The sequence below is a fragment of the Ictalurus punctatus genome, chromosome 11, assembly GCF_001660625.3.
Source record: "Ictalurus punctatus breed USDA103 chromosome 11, Coco_2.0, whole genome shotgun sequence".
Lineage (NCBI taxonomy): Eukaryota > Metazoa > Chordata > Actinopteri > Siluriformes > Ictaluridae > Ictalurus > Ictalurus punctatus.
This window is the reverse complement of record NC_030426.2, coordinates 1,280,612-1,295,330: the sequence shown is the minus strand read 5'-3', so window position 1 is coordinate 1,295,330 and position 14,719 is coordinate 1,280,612. Positions and strand designations below refer to the sequence as shown.

The window sequence follows — 14,719 nt, the reverse complement described above, 5'->3', positions numbered from 1 at the left end:
GTAAAATGGTTTATTACAGAAGGATGAATACAGGATAGAAGAAAGCAGGATAGAATAATGAGAGCGCTCTGGTGCTTGTGCTGAATATCTACTATATATGTAAAGCGCCGGGAACGATACACTTCTATGTGCCGATAAGGAGCAGTTTGAGGCAGTTCAAACAGGCTTTGTTTCAGGGTGGAATCCTTAAAAGAAGAGCATGTTTGTGTCTCTGTAAGCAGATAAACATTATGTACCAGTCTAAATGATGTGACATGACCTTCTTAGGCATTATCCTCAGATGAACATGAACAGCACAATAACAAAACTATTACAAAGTAAAAATGAATAATTTCCCTCACACTTCCATGAAATATTCTTAATTTGCAAGATATTTGAGGGTTTTCTTGCATGTACTTTTCTTACATGCCCATTTCAAATACCCCCTCCCCCACTAAAGCCTCCAGGCATTCCATTACCCCTCCATTTCTTCTTTTTGAGCCATTCCTTGGTGGATTTGCTAGTGTGCTTATTATCCTGTTGAAAGGTACACTTTTGGTTTTACTTAAACTTAAACTGTTGGACAGATAGTCTAACATTATCTTTAAGCACTCTTTGATATGATCCAGAATTCATAGTTGAATCAATGAATGCAAGCTGTCCAGTCCCTGAGGCAGTGAAAGCTTTTTCCTGGCACACCTCCCATGCAGGTCAAATTTGTGCAATCTCTTTCTGATTGTAGAAGCATGTACTTTGACACCAACAGTTGCAAGACTTACTAGCTAGCTGGCATTCATGCTAGGATAAAGGCTAACGCTATCCATCTGGCTCTACCATCCAAACTCCTCTCCACTGTTTGCTTTCTTGACAAAAGGGTATATGTCGAACATCACATGACCAAACCAGAAAACTGGTCTCACCACATCCGCTTGCAGGGTAATCTGCTAACCCAAAGGCAGTTCACAATATTTGTATTATTATTTGGAGTATTGTTTGCGTTTTATTTTAATTTTCATATCTGATTGCTAGTGAGAAGAAAATGTCTTTCTCATAACTAATAAAGTACCAGAAGCAAGAAAATCCTAATAGTGATTTCTGCTGTTGTCACGGTTTGCAAAGGAGGAGCTGCAGGATGCATGCGCAGTTAAGAGCTTCATTATAGGAGATATAGGCAGACAAATCCAAAGCATGAAACAATACCGCGGTCAAAGCAGGCAAATGGTCAGGCGATCAGCACACAGGATACACTAGATTAAGAGAAGACTCAAATAACGAGGATGAGAACTGAATAAAAACTATGAAACATAAAGCGAGGAACTGGTACACAGAGACTATGGCAACTGAGCATAATACACACATAGACACACAAGGGGTTTAAATCACAAACGTAATCAGGGTGAAACACAAAACAGCTGAGAACAATGATGACACATAAGGGAAACATCCAATGATAATACAGGGGCGGAGACAGGACAAAAATCATAACAGGTGCACGTGTAGGACGTAAACAAGTCAATGTCACTTGCAAAACCAGAAGCATCGTCGAGCTTTGGCTCAAGCACTTACCGTGAGGGAAAATCATCAGGATCAGGCATAAGGCAGGGCAGGTTTGCCGGCGTTGCTAGGCAAGACCCAGGCTTGGGAAGCTGTGTCGTCATCTTCAGACAGGAGCTTGACTTGGTAGGCCATCTTGTCAGCCTTTCTTGAGTGCAGAGCGCCATCTTCAGTAAAGCATGGAAGCTGAACAAGGTCCTCAGGGAAGCAGGATGGCAGAGCAACATCCTCAGCCGAGCGGGAACGCAGAGCAGTGTCCTCAGCAGGGCATGGGAGCAGATCGACTTCCTTAGTGGAACAGGGTGGCACAACGACATCCTACACTGAGCAGGGTGACGGAGCGACGTCCTCAGCTGAGTAGGAAGGCAGAGAGATGTCCTCAGTGGCATGGGAAAGCAGAGAGGTGTCCATAGAGAAGCCTGGAATAGTCACATCTGAGGCAGAGCAGAGCTCTCGGCCGCAACAGGAGTCGGAGAAACATCCTCAGCTGGATAGGGATGCTGAGCTGCGTCCTCAGTCAAACAGGGAGGCTGAGTGTCGTTCTCCATTGACTCTGCAGGCTGAACTTGGTTGGCTGTGTCAGCAGACTCCAGTGAAAGCAGAGATTGGTTGGCTGTGTCATCAGTCTCAGGCATGAGCATCATTTGGTTGGTTGTGACATCGGCCTCAGGCATGAGGAGAACTTGGTTGCCCATGTCAGCAGACTCAGGTAAAAGCAGAGCTTGGTTGGCTGTGTCGTCTGTGCCCATCTCGTCGCCCTTAGACAGGAACAGGGTTTGGGAGGTTGTCTCTTCAACCTCAGACTGGAACTTGGCTTGGAAGGCCGTCTCGTCGACCTCAGACAGGAACATGGCTTGAGAGGCTGTCTCGTCGACCTCGGACAGGAACATGGCTTGGAAGACTGTTTCATCGACCTCATACTGGAGCTCTGGAGATATGTCCACCCTGTGGGTCTTGTGCTGGTGCTCTGGGGAGGAGGTCACCTCATTGACCTCCGGCTGGAGCTCTGCAGCTGAGACCACCTCATGGTTCTCAGGCTGGAGCTCTAGAGCTGAGGTCGCCACATTGACCTCTGGCTGGAGCTCTGCAGGGGGGAACACCTCGTGGCTCTCAAGTTGGAGCTCTGGAGATGAGATCACCACGTGGACCTCCTGCTGAAGTTCGGCCGGCGAGACCTCCCCGTTGGTCTTAAACTGGAGCTTTGCTCTGCTCTCTTGTGGAGCCATTTGTGTAAATGCCAGCTGCCCTTGAACCATTCCTGAGAACAGAAATGTGATCCTGGTATCCCAAGTTTAATACAGCTTGGACACTGTAACTTGGCTTCTTTACTGCAGCCCTTGGTTTCGCATGCCGTGTCGCACGACCCCACTGCCGCCCTATCGGTAATACACACACATAGTGATTAGTATGTACTGTTTCAATGACAATGCACTGAGTATTGTCATGGTACAAAACTGTCTTGCCAATGAAGAAGAAGCTGAAAAAGAAGATGCAAGCAAGTAGCAAATTAAATTTGATCTGCTGGTGTCTTTGGTGTCTGAACGCAGAGAGCTTTATGATAAACTCCACAGTGACTACAAGAATGTTGATAAGAGGGAGTTGTTGTTGCAACGACTTGCCGATCAAATAGGATTCGATGGTGAGTTTCATTAACTTTTTTTTTATGTACATGGGCTTGTAACTTGTTTTTGCAAACTTTTAACCATCTTCATCATTTGTGTGCTGTGTGGAGGAGGTTCTGCAATACATACAAGAGGAAAAAGGATGATTGCCAGTTCCTCACAACACCAGCTGAATTTCAAAGGTATTAACATTAGACCATTACAAGACATAGCTGTGTGAGCTATACAATATTTTGTGCATTGATATTAAACAGTGATTAACATGATATCATGGCATGTTCATTGTACACTGTGATGATGCCTCTAGTTAAATATATTAGTTTGTGCTATTTTAAAAAAAATATATATATATATATATATATATATATATATATATATATATATATATATATATATATATATATTTTTTACAAATAAAAAATTAATTAAAAACTCTCCTGGAGGAGATCCTCCTCTGGCTGATACTGGCAAAAAGAGAAAGAGGGAGAGAGATTTTAGTTATCAAACATTGTCTGACAGTGAGTGGAGGTGCAGCACTCCTAAACGTACGCGCGCACACATGCACACGCACCTTATACTCTGAATGCAAGCATTAGTTTAAATTCACTGATATTGTGGCGGGCCTGAACATTTGAATAATTATTAGTGACATTAGGCTACATTTAGCTGACAGGACACAGGCTGAATGGCGATGCATGGTGGCCCATTAGGCGGTAGTTTATAACACTGCAATACATTAGCGTCGTTAACAAATAACAGACTATCGCTAACATTACATGGAGCTTAATGTTAGCTGGTTTCACGGCTACAATGCCAGCTGCCTCAAAAAAACATAATATAGGGCCGTCTTTTAGGTGCTTCGCCAAATTCCAGGTGTTTCCTCGCTTTTCTTGAAATGAAGGATCGCATTGGTTGCACACCGGCTTCACAACATCAATTATATGTTTGTTGTCATCCGCCTCGAATGTGAAGTATTTCCATATTCCATACCACATTTCCTCTCAACGAGTCTTCCCTCAACTTCTGTAGTTTTTCCCGTGTGCTTGTAGTTGTTCTTCTTCTTCTTCACCACTTATGGACCGACTAAAACACTTGCATGTATTTGCTGCCCCCATCAGGTCTGGAAAAATTGCAACCTCGGTACCTCCATTAGAAACGGTTCAAACGCTAATCCAGAAAAACAAGTGCGGTCACATTTTAAGAATGTTGGTACCAACTTGGTGCCAAAGTATTGGTTCTCATGACATCCCTAATATATATATATATATATATATATATATATATATATATATATAGATAGATAGATAGATAGATAGATAGATATAGATATAGATAGATGTAGATATATATATATATACACACACAGTTGCAATTGTCGTGGAAAACAATCTTTCCAGCCTAACAAAAAAAGTAAGACAGTCTTCACAAAGTCTGAATTATACATCCACAAACATGTATTTATATACTTTTTTGAAGCATTAAAATTATCCCTAGGTGGGGCATTCACCTTTTCTTTCTAGAAACAAACCTATCTCCATTGTATTAATTAATTATTCATATCTATACGATACCTTACATTTGTGGCGCATGCGTTGTCAGATGTATTTTCTTAAATGTTTTATCAGGACAGGGTTTTTACTTTGTCACATAATTCACCCTTATACCTTAGTGATTTTCTGGATTTAGTCCCATCCTGGTACCCTTCCTCCTGGAAGTCTTATCTGTTATTTTGACACTGGTTGCAAGCTTAAAGGGCTTTGACTGGAAAAACAGTTCTAGAGAATGTCTAATTGGTAATTTATTGCCATAGAGTAAAGCTGCTTTAGACAAAACACAAGGTTCTTCTAACTCAATTTACACAGGACATACAGAGATACAGAGAAACACCTGCTGTGCAATAAAACATAGAAATCTTCTAGCTCAATACACACATCGAATGTAACTTAAATTAGATTAAAAAGTGTTTTATGGTTTTAGATTATACTTCTTAAAAGAAATACCTGCTGTGCAGTAAAACATCCAAATATTAGTTACACATATTGATTACACTTTGTCAATATATTCTATACAATCAAAATTATTCAACCCCCATTGCAAATCAGGTTTATTGTCAAAATTTATAGACTTTTAGCTGTTTGCAACGAACAAATAAAAAAATTAAATAGTTCAACCCTTATTGACAATTATAGCAAATTCAACAGAAAATGTAATTTACAATGCCTTCTCCAGTTTCAAAATTATTCAACCCCTTCATGGGTTTCATCTTTAGTACTTAGTAGAGCACCCTGTAAAAAGTCTGTAAATTTTGACAATAAACCTGAATATATATATATATATATATATATATATATATATATATATATATATATATATATATATATATATATATATACACACACACAGTGGGTGAAATAAGTATTGGATGCCTCACCATTTTTTTCAGTAAATATATTTCCAATGAAGCTATATTTCCAAAATTTTCACCAGACATCAGTATTAACTCAAGAAATCTGGAAATATAAAGAATTCACAACATTAAAGTCCATAAGTAAAGTTATGTGGAATAAAGTGGAATGACACAGGAAAAAAGTATTGAACATGCTAAGAAAAAGCAGTTCTCCAAGGCAAGGTAAGACAAGGAACCAACTGAAATCCGTAAGTAATTATACTCCTTATCTGTGCAAATTAATATCAGCTGGGTTAGTAAATTGATGATCTATAAAAAGGATTTTCGTTCCAAGGTGTCACACAAGAAACATCTGATGATGGGTAAAAGCAAAGAGCTCTCTCAAGACCTTTGGCACCTTGTTGTTGTAAAACATGTTGATGGACCACTTGGAAATAGCTCCAGGTACCATCGTCATAGAGAAAACAATAGGCAATGCACTCCATTGCTCACGTTCACCCCGAAAGACTCCATTATTAAGAAAAGGCATATCGAAGCTCGTTTAAAGTTTGCTACAACTCATTTGGACAAGCCTATGAAATACTGGGAGAGTGTAGTCTGGTCAGACATGAGCAAAATTTTACTTTTTGGCTGTCATACTACACACCATGTTTGGAGAAGAAATGGCACTGCACATCACCCTTAAAACACTATACCAACAGTGAAGTTTGGAGGTGGAAGCATCATGGTGTGGGGCTGTTTTTCATTGCATGATACTGGCAGACTTCATATAATTTAAGGAACGATGAATAAAGCCCTTTACAGGGAGGTTCTTGAGAAGACTCTGCTTCCATCCATCGGGATGATGAAGATGAGATGTGGATGCACTTTCCAGCAGGACAATGATCCAAAGCATACGGCAAAGGAAACTCTCAGTTGGTTTCAGAGTAAAAAATCAAGGTATTAGAATGGCCCAGTCAATCACCTGACTTGAATCCAATTGAACAAGATTTAAAAACAATAAGTTTAGAAGAATGGGCCAAAATCACACCTGAATACTGCGACTGATTAATTTCTTCATACAGGAAGCGTCTTGAAGCGTCATTACAAACAAAGGCTTCTCCACTAAATATTAAATAAATTTCAGTTAGTGTGTTCAATACTTTTTTCCTGTGTCATTCCACTTTATTACACATAACTTCATTTATGGACTTTAATGTTGTGAATTATTTATATTTCTGGATTTCTTGAGTTAATACTGATGTCCGGTGAAAATTTCATGTGAATAGCCTCATTGGAAATATATTTCCTGAAAAAATGTTGATACGTCCAATACTTATTTCAGCCACTGTACTTTGGACTCCTGCCAATCAATGGCTGTGGCACTGCTTGGATTCAAATTCACAATCTTCTGATGATAGTGACTATTGACTAAAGAGGCAATGTTGGACTACAATATCACTTCTATTCTGTTTACATGTATTTATTTGGCAGACACTTATTTATAATTATATTTTCTTACAAGTAAAGCTGAAAATATCAGTTAATGGCCTTAACAGGACTGTCAGGATCCATGCTTCAAATCGTCCAATCAAAAGCACTTGAACCATAACTGTGAAATACCATTGAATGAACACAGATAAACTTAAGTATCCCATAATTCTTATGTGATTGTTCACTCCTACAGAAGATCAGCAACAAGATTAACACATCAGCATTAATTTTACCGGTACAAAAAACGTCAGGCACAAAACTAGTAGAATGACCCCTTCTCTCCAATGAGTGTGTTTGCAACAATGCAGTCATGTCGAACTGGAAAATCAAGTCACTCTTTTGTACAACCTTTAATCTGGGTGTTACTGAGAGCATGCAGTACTGAAACTGAATTCTCATGCAACAACATATTGTATATTATGATTATGATACATTTGTAATTAGAATTTATGTCTGATTGCTATGATATTCCATTTTAACATTATGTATAATCATTAAAGTTTATTATAGTAAATCCAAAGTAGGTTCATCTGTGTGTCAAAGAACTCTATTGTGGCATTCCCATATTTTCTGTTTTATGAAATTATATAACAGTGGTTCCCAAAGTGGGGTCCTGGAACCTGCCATATATTGTGACAGTGGCAAAAATCACATTTCAAAGGCATTTCAGTTCTTATAGTTGTTAGCCAATTTGACTGGTCACTTTAGTTAAATCCAAACCTATATACCTTATATTTAAGTTATATAGGCTTGGATTCATCTAAAGTGGGCAGATAAATAAAGTCATCTTGAATCTAAAGTTTTGGAAGGTTTGGCAACAAAAAGCTCCAGGGCTTCAATAAATAGCCAAAATGTTACTGTACATTTGTTACGCCACGGCCAGCAGAGGGCACTGCGGTACGGCTGCTGACTGGTCACGTGACTCTTTTGTTTTCGTTCACTTCCCGCTTGGACACTGACTTAAGTCTTTGATCTGCCCCAGGTGTTAATGTTTTAGTTTAATTAGGTTTGTTAGTTAAACACACCCCCCCCCCCCCCCCCCCGTGTGACTGCGCACATCGCGCAGTATTACAGTTGGTTAGTTCGTCAAGTGAGGGAAGTATCCGGATATATGCTAATGTGTAGCATGCTAGCGGTCGTAGCTAGGGGACCAGAGTGAGTATAGTCCGTAGAGACCGCGCTTCCTGTGTTTGCTTATCTGTTTGTTTGTTTGTTTGTTTGTTTGTTTGTTTCTTGTTTAAGTAATAAAGACGGTGACCTGCACCTGCATCCGCCTCCAGTCTCGTTCCGTACTGCGCCTAAAATGCGGAAGCAGCAGGTCGCTATGAGCGCCGCCGAAGAGGCCAGTATTTGGGCGCTTCTCCGTTCGTCCCTGGAGTTGAGCAAACAGCTCGCGGAGGACATTTCTCAGTGCAAAGCCGAGCTGCGTGCCGCGTCGTCCCTCGCGCCATATACCCCGTCCCCGCCGCCAAGGAGCGACGCCTTGCAACAAAGTAGCCTGAGCATCTGGGGCTTTCCACTGCAGGGGAGGTACACCTTGCTGTGCAGTCCAGAGGTACACCTTGCTGTGCAGTCCAGAGGTGAAGGCTGGCCCAGAAATTTTTTTGGGGGGGGGCAATGAGGACAGCAGAGCTCCAGCCTGAGGCCTACGGGGAGGTCTCAGCTGTGGAGCTCTCACCTGAGGTCAACATGGCGACCTCAGAGGGACAGGCTGAGGAGGCTGTCCCGCTACCCTGCACGGCCGAGGAAGCTGTCCTGCTGTCCAGCCCAGCGGAGGAGGCCGCCCCGCTGCCCTGCACAGCCAAGGAGGCAGCCCTGCCGCCCAGCCCAGCTGAGGAGGCCGTCCTGCTGTCCTGCACGGCCGAGGAAGCAGTCCTGCTGCCCAGTCTAGCTGAGGAGGCCGTCCTGCTGCCCTGCACGGCCGAGGAAGCTGTCCCGCTACCCTGCACGGCCGAGGAAGCTGTCCCGCTGTCCAGCCCAGCCGAGGAGGCCGCCCCGCTGCCCTGCACGGCCGAGGAAGCCGCCCCGCTGCCCAGCACGGCCGAGGAGGCTGCCCAGCATGGCCGAGGAGGCCGCCCCGCTGCCCAGCCTGGCCGGGGAGGCCTCCCTGCTGCCCCGCCCGGCCGGGGAGGCCGTCCCGCTGCCCCGCCCGGCCGAGGAGGCCGCCCAGCCCTCCAGTGCCGCCGAGGGTGGCACCCAGAGTTCCAGAGCTGCCGGGGGTGGCGCCCAGCATCCCAGGGGCGGTGTCCTGCGTCCCAGTGCCGCCAGGGGCTGTGCTCTGGCTTTCAACCCCGGTGGGGATGCTGCACTGCTCCTCTGCTGCCTGATGGAGGCTGCATCGCTTTCTGTCGCAGCGAAAGACAGTTCGCACAGGGGCCCGGGACCCCTGTTGGAGGGGGGTTCTTGGTGCTCCGGGAGGAGCACCCTTTGGAGGGGGGTTCTGTTACGCCACGGCCAGCAGAGGGCACTGCGGTACGGCCGCTGACTGGTCACGTGACTCTTTTGTTTTCGTTCACTTCCTGCTTGGACACTGACTTAAGTCTTTGATTTGCCCCAGGTGTTAATGTTTTAGTTTAATTAGGTTTGTTAGTTAAACCCCCTGTGTGACTGCGCACATCGCGCAGTATTACAGTTGGTTAGTTCGTCAAGTGAGGGAAGTATCCGGATATATGCTAATGTGTAGCATGCTAGCGGTCGTAGCTAGGGGACCAGAGTGAGTATAGTCCGTAGAGACCGTGCTCCCTGTGTTTGCTTATCTGTTTGTTTGTTTGTTTGTTTGTTTCTTGTTTAAGTAATAAAGACGGTGACCTGCACCTGCGTCCGCATCCAGTCTCGTTCTGTAACAACATTCTTCTTCTTCTTCTTCTTCTTCTTCTTCTTCTTCTTGTCGATGTAACATGCCCCAACCCTGCCCCAAACCTGTATATCATATTACATTGAATGCAGTTGCTTAGTGACGTGCATGATGCAAGGCGACGACTAGACTGTGCTTGGCCCTCTGAAAGGAAATTTTATATTCAAAATGCATCCGGATGGAAGCACTAATAAGTCCAAAGTTTTTTGTGCCCTCTGCAATAAGGAATACCATTGAACCAATTCTAAAGTGAAATACCACCTGAAATTCAAACATATTTTAGCTAGCTCTACAGTTAGCACAACCCCAGCTGCTACGGTAAACGTGGTGTGCCAAACCACAATGACTGAGAGCAGGCAGCATAGTAGTAAGTCTACATCAGAAAAAATGACAAATGCGATAGCTAAATGGGTTGTTACAGAAGCCCTATGCGGCCATGCATTATTTTTTTTTTTTTTTCTTGTTTTCTCATGATCGCAAAAAAAATTTCTCGTGATCGCGAAATAATGTAATAGTTGTTTTCTCATGATATTGACATAACAAAAGTTGTTTCTGTGGACTGTGGGCCTGTTAAAATGGTGGAAGGGGGTTGATGGAAGCATTCTGAATTGCATCTTCCGATACAACCTAAGACTTTATGTGTAATAAATTCTATGTTGAATCCATCCATCCATTTTCTGTACCACTTATCCTACACAGGGTTGCCGTGAGCCTGGAGCCTATTCCAGGGGACTCAGGGCACAAGACGGGGGACAACTTTGACAATGTGCACAATCACACACACATTCACACACCATGGACAATTTGGAAATGACAATTAGCCTACAACGCATGCCTTTCCACTGGGGGAGGAAACCAGAGTACCCAGAGGAAAACCTAACTAGACCTAGCTGGAGAAATTAGGTCCACTTATTCTGACACTGAGAATATTAAGAATTATGGCACTAATCATAAAACTCTTTTGCAATCCTAAAATAAATAGTGATGAATGAAATTCTTCATTACCACATAGTAGATTTTATCAGTAGTTTGAAGAGTTTATCATGCTGAGGTTATTGTGTACTAACTTAAGATTACTTGCTGTAGCAAACTGGAGACACAGAAAATGCTTAACAGGTTGGTCTGAAAGGCAGTGGTGAAAAATGCATACAAAACCTTTTTTGATGGTCTTTGTTGCAATTGATGTACTCTTGAATAATACCTGTAGTTGCCAGTTTATCTAGTAATCTAACTTATTAATCATTAAACATTTCTTAAATAACTTTTATTTTTGAACTTTGAACTTGAAATTATGTTATGTAAAAGAGGCTATTGATTGACTATTACCTATATTTGACCACCAGTAATATAAGAGTGCCATTTTTATTGCAGTTTTGTGTTGTTCTATTTTACTTTTGGTGTATTACAAACTAAAACTATTTGTTTTTATAATATTGCTGCATGAGACTTTAAACATCCAGCTGCAGAGGTGGTGGATCCACATAAAAACTGCGTTCCGGAACACAGGTCTTATATATTTTAGAGGTGCCAGATCCTGTTCCGGCAGGATCCAGCTAAAATTAAGCTCTGATTATAAGGTGGCATTTCTTTTGTTATAATTAAATGACTAGTTTAGACTAGCCAAGCACTGAAGATGCATAGGCAGGTATTGGTTTCGTTAGTGTTCTTTCTTCTTCTTCCGCTCTTGAGTCTATGGCAGCTCATAGAATTGCTTGCAGAAAAGTTATGAAATGTGGCACACAGAATGAGCACAGTCTCAAGATTAACCAAAACAATTTTGGAGTTTCTATCTCCAACCCTCTAGTGCCACTAACAGTTCAAACTCACTCACTCAGCTCACTCACATTTATGCTAATAACTTTTGAACAGTGCTAGAAACAAAAAAATTGTTTTAAGATTCCTTAACTCGTGCCGAGTCAAATGGACCCGAATGGACGCCCGGCTAGATTTAGAATTTTTTTCAGAACTTTTTCAGACTCCTCCTAGACGATTCAATCAATTTTCACAAAATTCCAAAGAGATCATCTTCAGAATATGCTGTAAAAAAGTTTTTGATAGAATAAACAATGCGCTAACGAATCCGAAGGCAAGTATGCCAAAATGGAGGTGAGGCTATATCTTCAAAATGCTTTAGCATTGTCATGAATCAGAGAAGGAACTCTGACTACAGTTCCCAGCAGCCCCTGTTTCAATGTCATATGACCACCTGCACCTGATTCACATTTTGGTTAACAGGCACAAGTATATGGCCACTGTTTGCACTGCATGTCGTCTTACTTTTGTCTTACTTACCTTTGTCTCTGCTGCTGGGTTTTTGTCTTTGGTGTGTGTTTAGGCTTTGCCAGAGTGTTTTGCCTTAGAGTTATAGTGTCTTTGCATTTTGTTTGTTTCTTTATTAAACCTTTAAAATTCTGCATTTGCATCCGTATCAACTTCGTACCATGACAAGCATATTCATACCAAACTTAATATTTGTCATAGCCATCATGACTATGTGTACAGTTTCAGAACAGAGAAACCTAGTGGTCATGAGATATTTAAAAAAAAAATAATAATAAATTTTGCTTATAAATTTTGAATGGTTTGTCCTAAAATCATGAAACTGGTCTCTACCGATTCAGTGGGGGTATAACAAGTTGTTTGATGTTACATTTTCCTATGTCAGCCATTTTGTGTTTCTGCCTTTTTGAATTTAGTCTAAAATGCTGTATTTTTATGAACAACGGAGCATAGTTGCTAAAATTGGTAGGTATCATCAGGACCATGCCCCGAAAGTACTCAAAAAGTTTCAGGACAGTGACACCTTGTGGTCAACAATTATAATGTAATTTTTTAAAGATGCTAATAGCTTTTGAGTACTTTTGCAAATTGTCATGAGATTGATCTTGACAGATTCCTTGGGTCACGCAGAGAACAATGATACCAATTATACCATGGTAGGCTTAAATTCATGTCTGCCACTTATAATTATCTGAAAAACCTACTTTTTTTTTAACTCGTCCTAGATCGATCATGCAATTTTGACGAAATCCATAAGAGGTAATCTTCAGACCATGCCAGCAAAATGTTATCAAAAACTTTTTGATAAACCAAACTGTTCTCGAATAACATGCGCCCGAATTTAATGGCGATCACGACAAAACAGATGTGAGGCTATCTCTCCGTAATGCATTAGCATATTCAGACAAAACTTAGTACCTGAACAATGATACAAATTAGGCCATGGTTGGCCGAACTTTATATCTGCCATTTTGAATATAGTTTTAAAAAATTACTTTTTCTAACTCCTCCTAGACCGTTCATCCAATTTTCAACAAAATTGAAATAGATCACCTTCAGACCATGCTGACAAAAAATATGGAAATCAAGCTGATTGGTCAAACCATTCTCAAATGATGCACAAATGAATTTGAAAGTGAGCATGCCAAAATGGGCATGATGTTATATCACCATAATGCTTTAGAATATTCAGGCCAAACTTAGTATATGCCAATGGCATCATAACTTGAGGGTACCAGCACAGTTTTGGAACAGTGCCACCTAGTGTTCACAAAAGCACATTTTTGCTTATAACGTCTGAATGGTTTGTCATAAAATCATGACCATGCTAAAAGCATGCTTGCTTATCTCCTTACTTTGCCTCTCTAGTGCTTGGCCCTGTAATTGCTGCTTGCAGCTATATTTTTATTTGTCTATATGAGTTTGTGTTGGCTTGCTTAGTTTATTTATTTAGTGGGGTGGCTGTGGCTCAGTTGGTAGAGCAGGTTATCCACTAATTGTAGGGTTGGCAGTTTGATTCCCGGCCCGCATGACTCCACATGCTGAAGTGTCCTTGGGCAAGACACTGAACCCCAAGTTGCTCCCGATGGCAAGTTAACACCTTGCATGGCAGCTCTGCTACCATTGGTGTGTGTGAATGGGTGAATGAGACACAGTGTAAAGTGCTTTGGATAAAAGCGCTATATAAGTGCTCCATTTACCATTTATTTATTTTTTATATTTTTTAATTAATGACAATGATATAAAATAGCCGTGTTTCACATTTTCTTGAATAGGTTGTATTTTTGATAGAAACTCAAGCATTTCTCGAAGTCACTCTGAATAAGAGTGTCTGATGAATGTTTTAAATGTAATAAAAATAGGAAATTTAAACTTGAGAATATAAGCCATATATAAAAGTGCAATAATCCATGAAAGTGATATGACTTGAAGTTGATCAAGTTAAGGTTTACATTAGTCTTCTTTTGCATAAATTTAACCACACTCATGAGTGGGATATGGATAAGGTTTTTCCTCCATTTTTCTAAAATTACAGAATTTTCATGAAAACTAATTTTTTTGTGTAAACTGTGCCGTTTCTTCTGAAATCTCTCTATTAATGTACATAGTATTATCACTCAGTCCAAAGTAAGAAATCCAGCCTCATTAAATCCACTTGAATTAAGTATATGGCATTTAATTGTTCTTAATTGTCAACAGTATGACTAAATATCAATCCACAACTGACCAATGAGAGCTTATGTGCACATAACATTTGAAATGGTACAGTAGGATTAATTTTTCCATTTAACTGGAAATACCAGACAGTTACTTGCTTGCTTATGACGAGTCATGACAAGACTGATGGAATGACATTTTGGTCTGGGAATGAACTCTAAGGAAGGCAAAATGGGGGGAAAAACAGGAACAGAAAAAAACATATTCAATGACATCATATTGTTCATGCCATGTCTGTTTGCAAAGCATATTAGAAGAAAAAATAGCACTCTGATGTTTGTGACATTGTACTGAAATAGCTTTTCAGAGGGTTTTCAGTTAAACCTGTTAATA

At 41.1% G+C, this 14,719-nt stretch overlaps 1 protein-coding gene across 4 annotated transcripts in view; it reads right to left on the bottom strand.

The window, feature by feature from the left end:
- Nucleotides 1-14,719, bottom strand: part of LOC108272118 (uncharacterized) — a 131,122-nt gene that overhangs the window by 69,295 nt on the left and 47,108 nt on the right. For 3 of the 4 annotated variants that reach the window (XR_008397165.1, XR_008397164.1, XR_001813995.3), the window contains one exon: nucleotides 1,546-2,909. Coding sequence is in view for 1 of the 4 variants with exons in the window: in XM_047158695.2 (XP_047014651.1) it covers nucleotides 1,962-2,789 (828 nt within the window). In the remaining 3 variants the exon portion in view is untranslated. Of the gene's footprint in view, nucleotide 1; nucleotides 2,910-14,719 lie in introns of those variants that run through there. The other variant, XM_047158695.2, reaches the window with a different exon arrangement.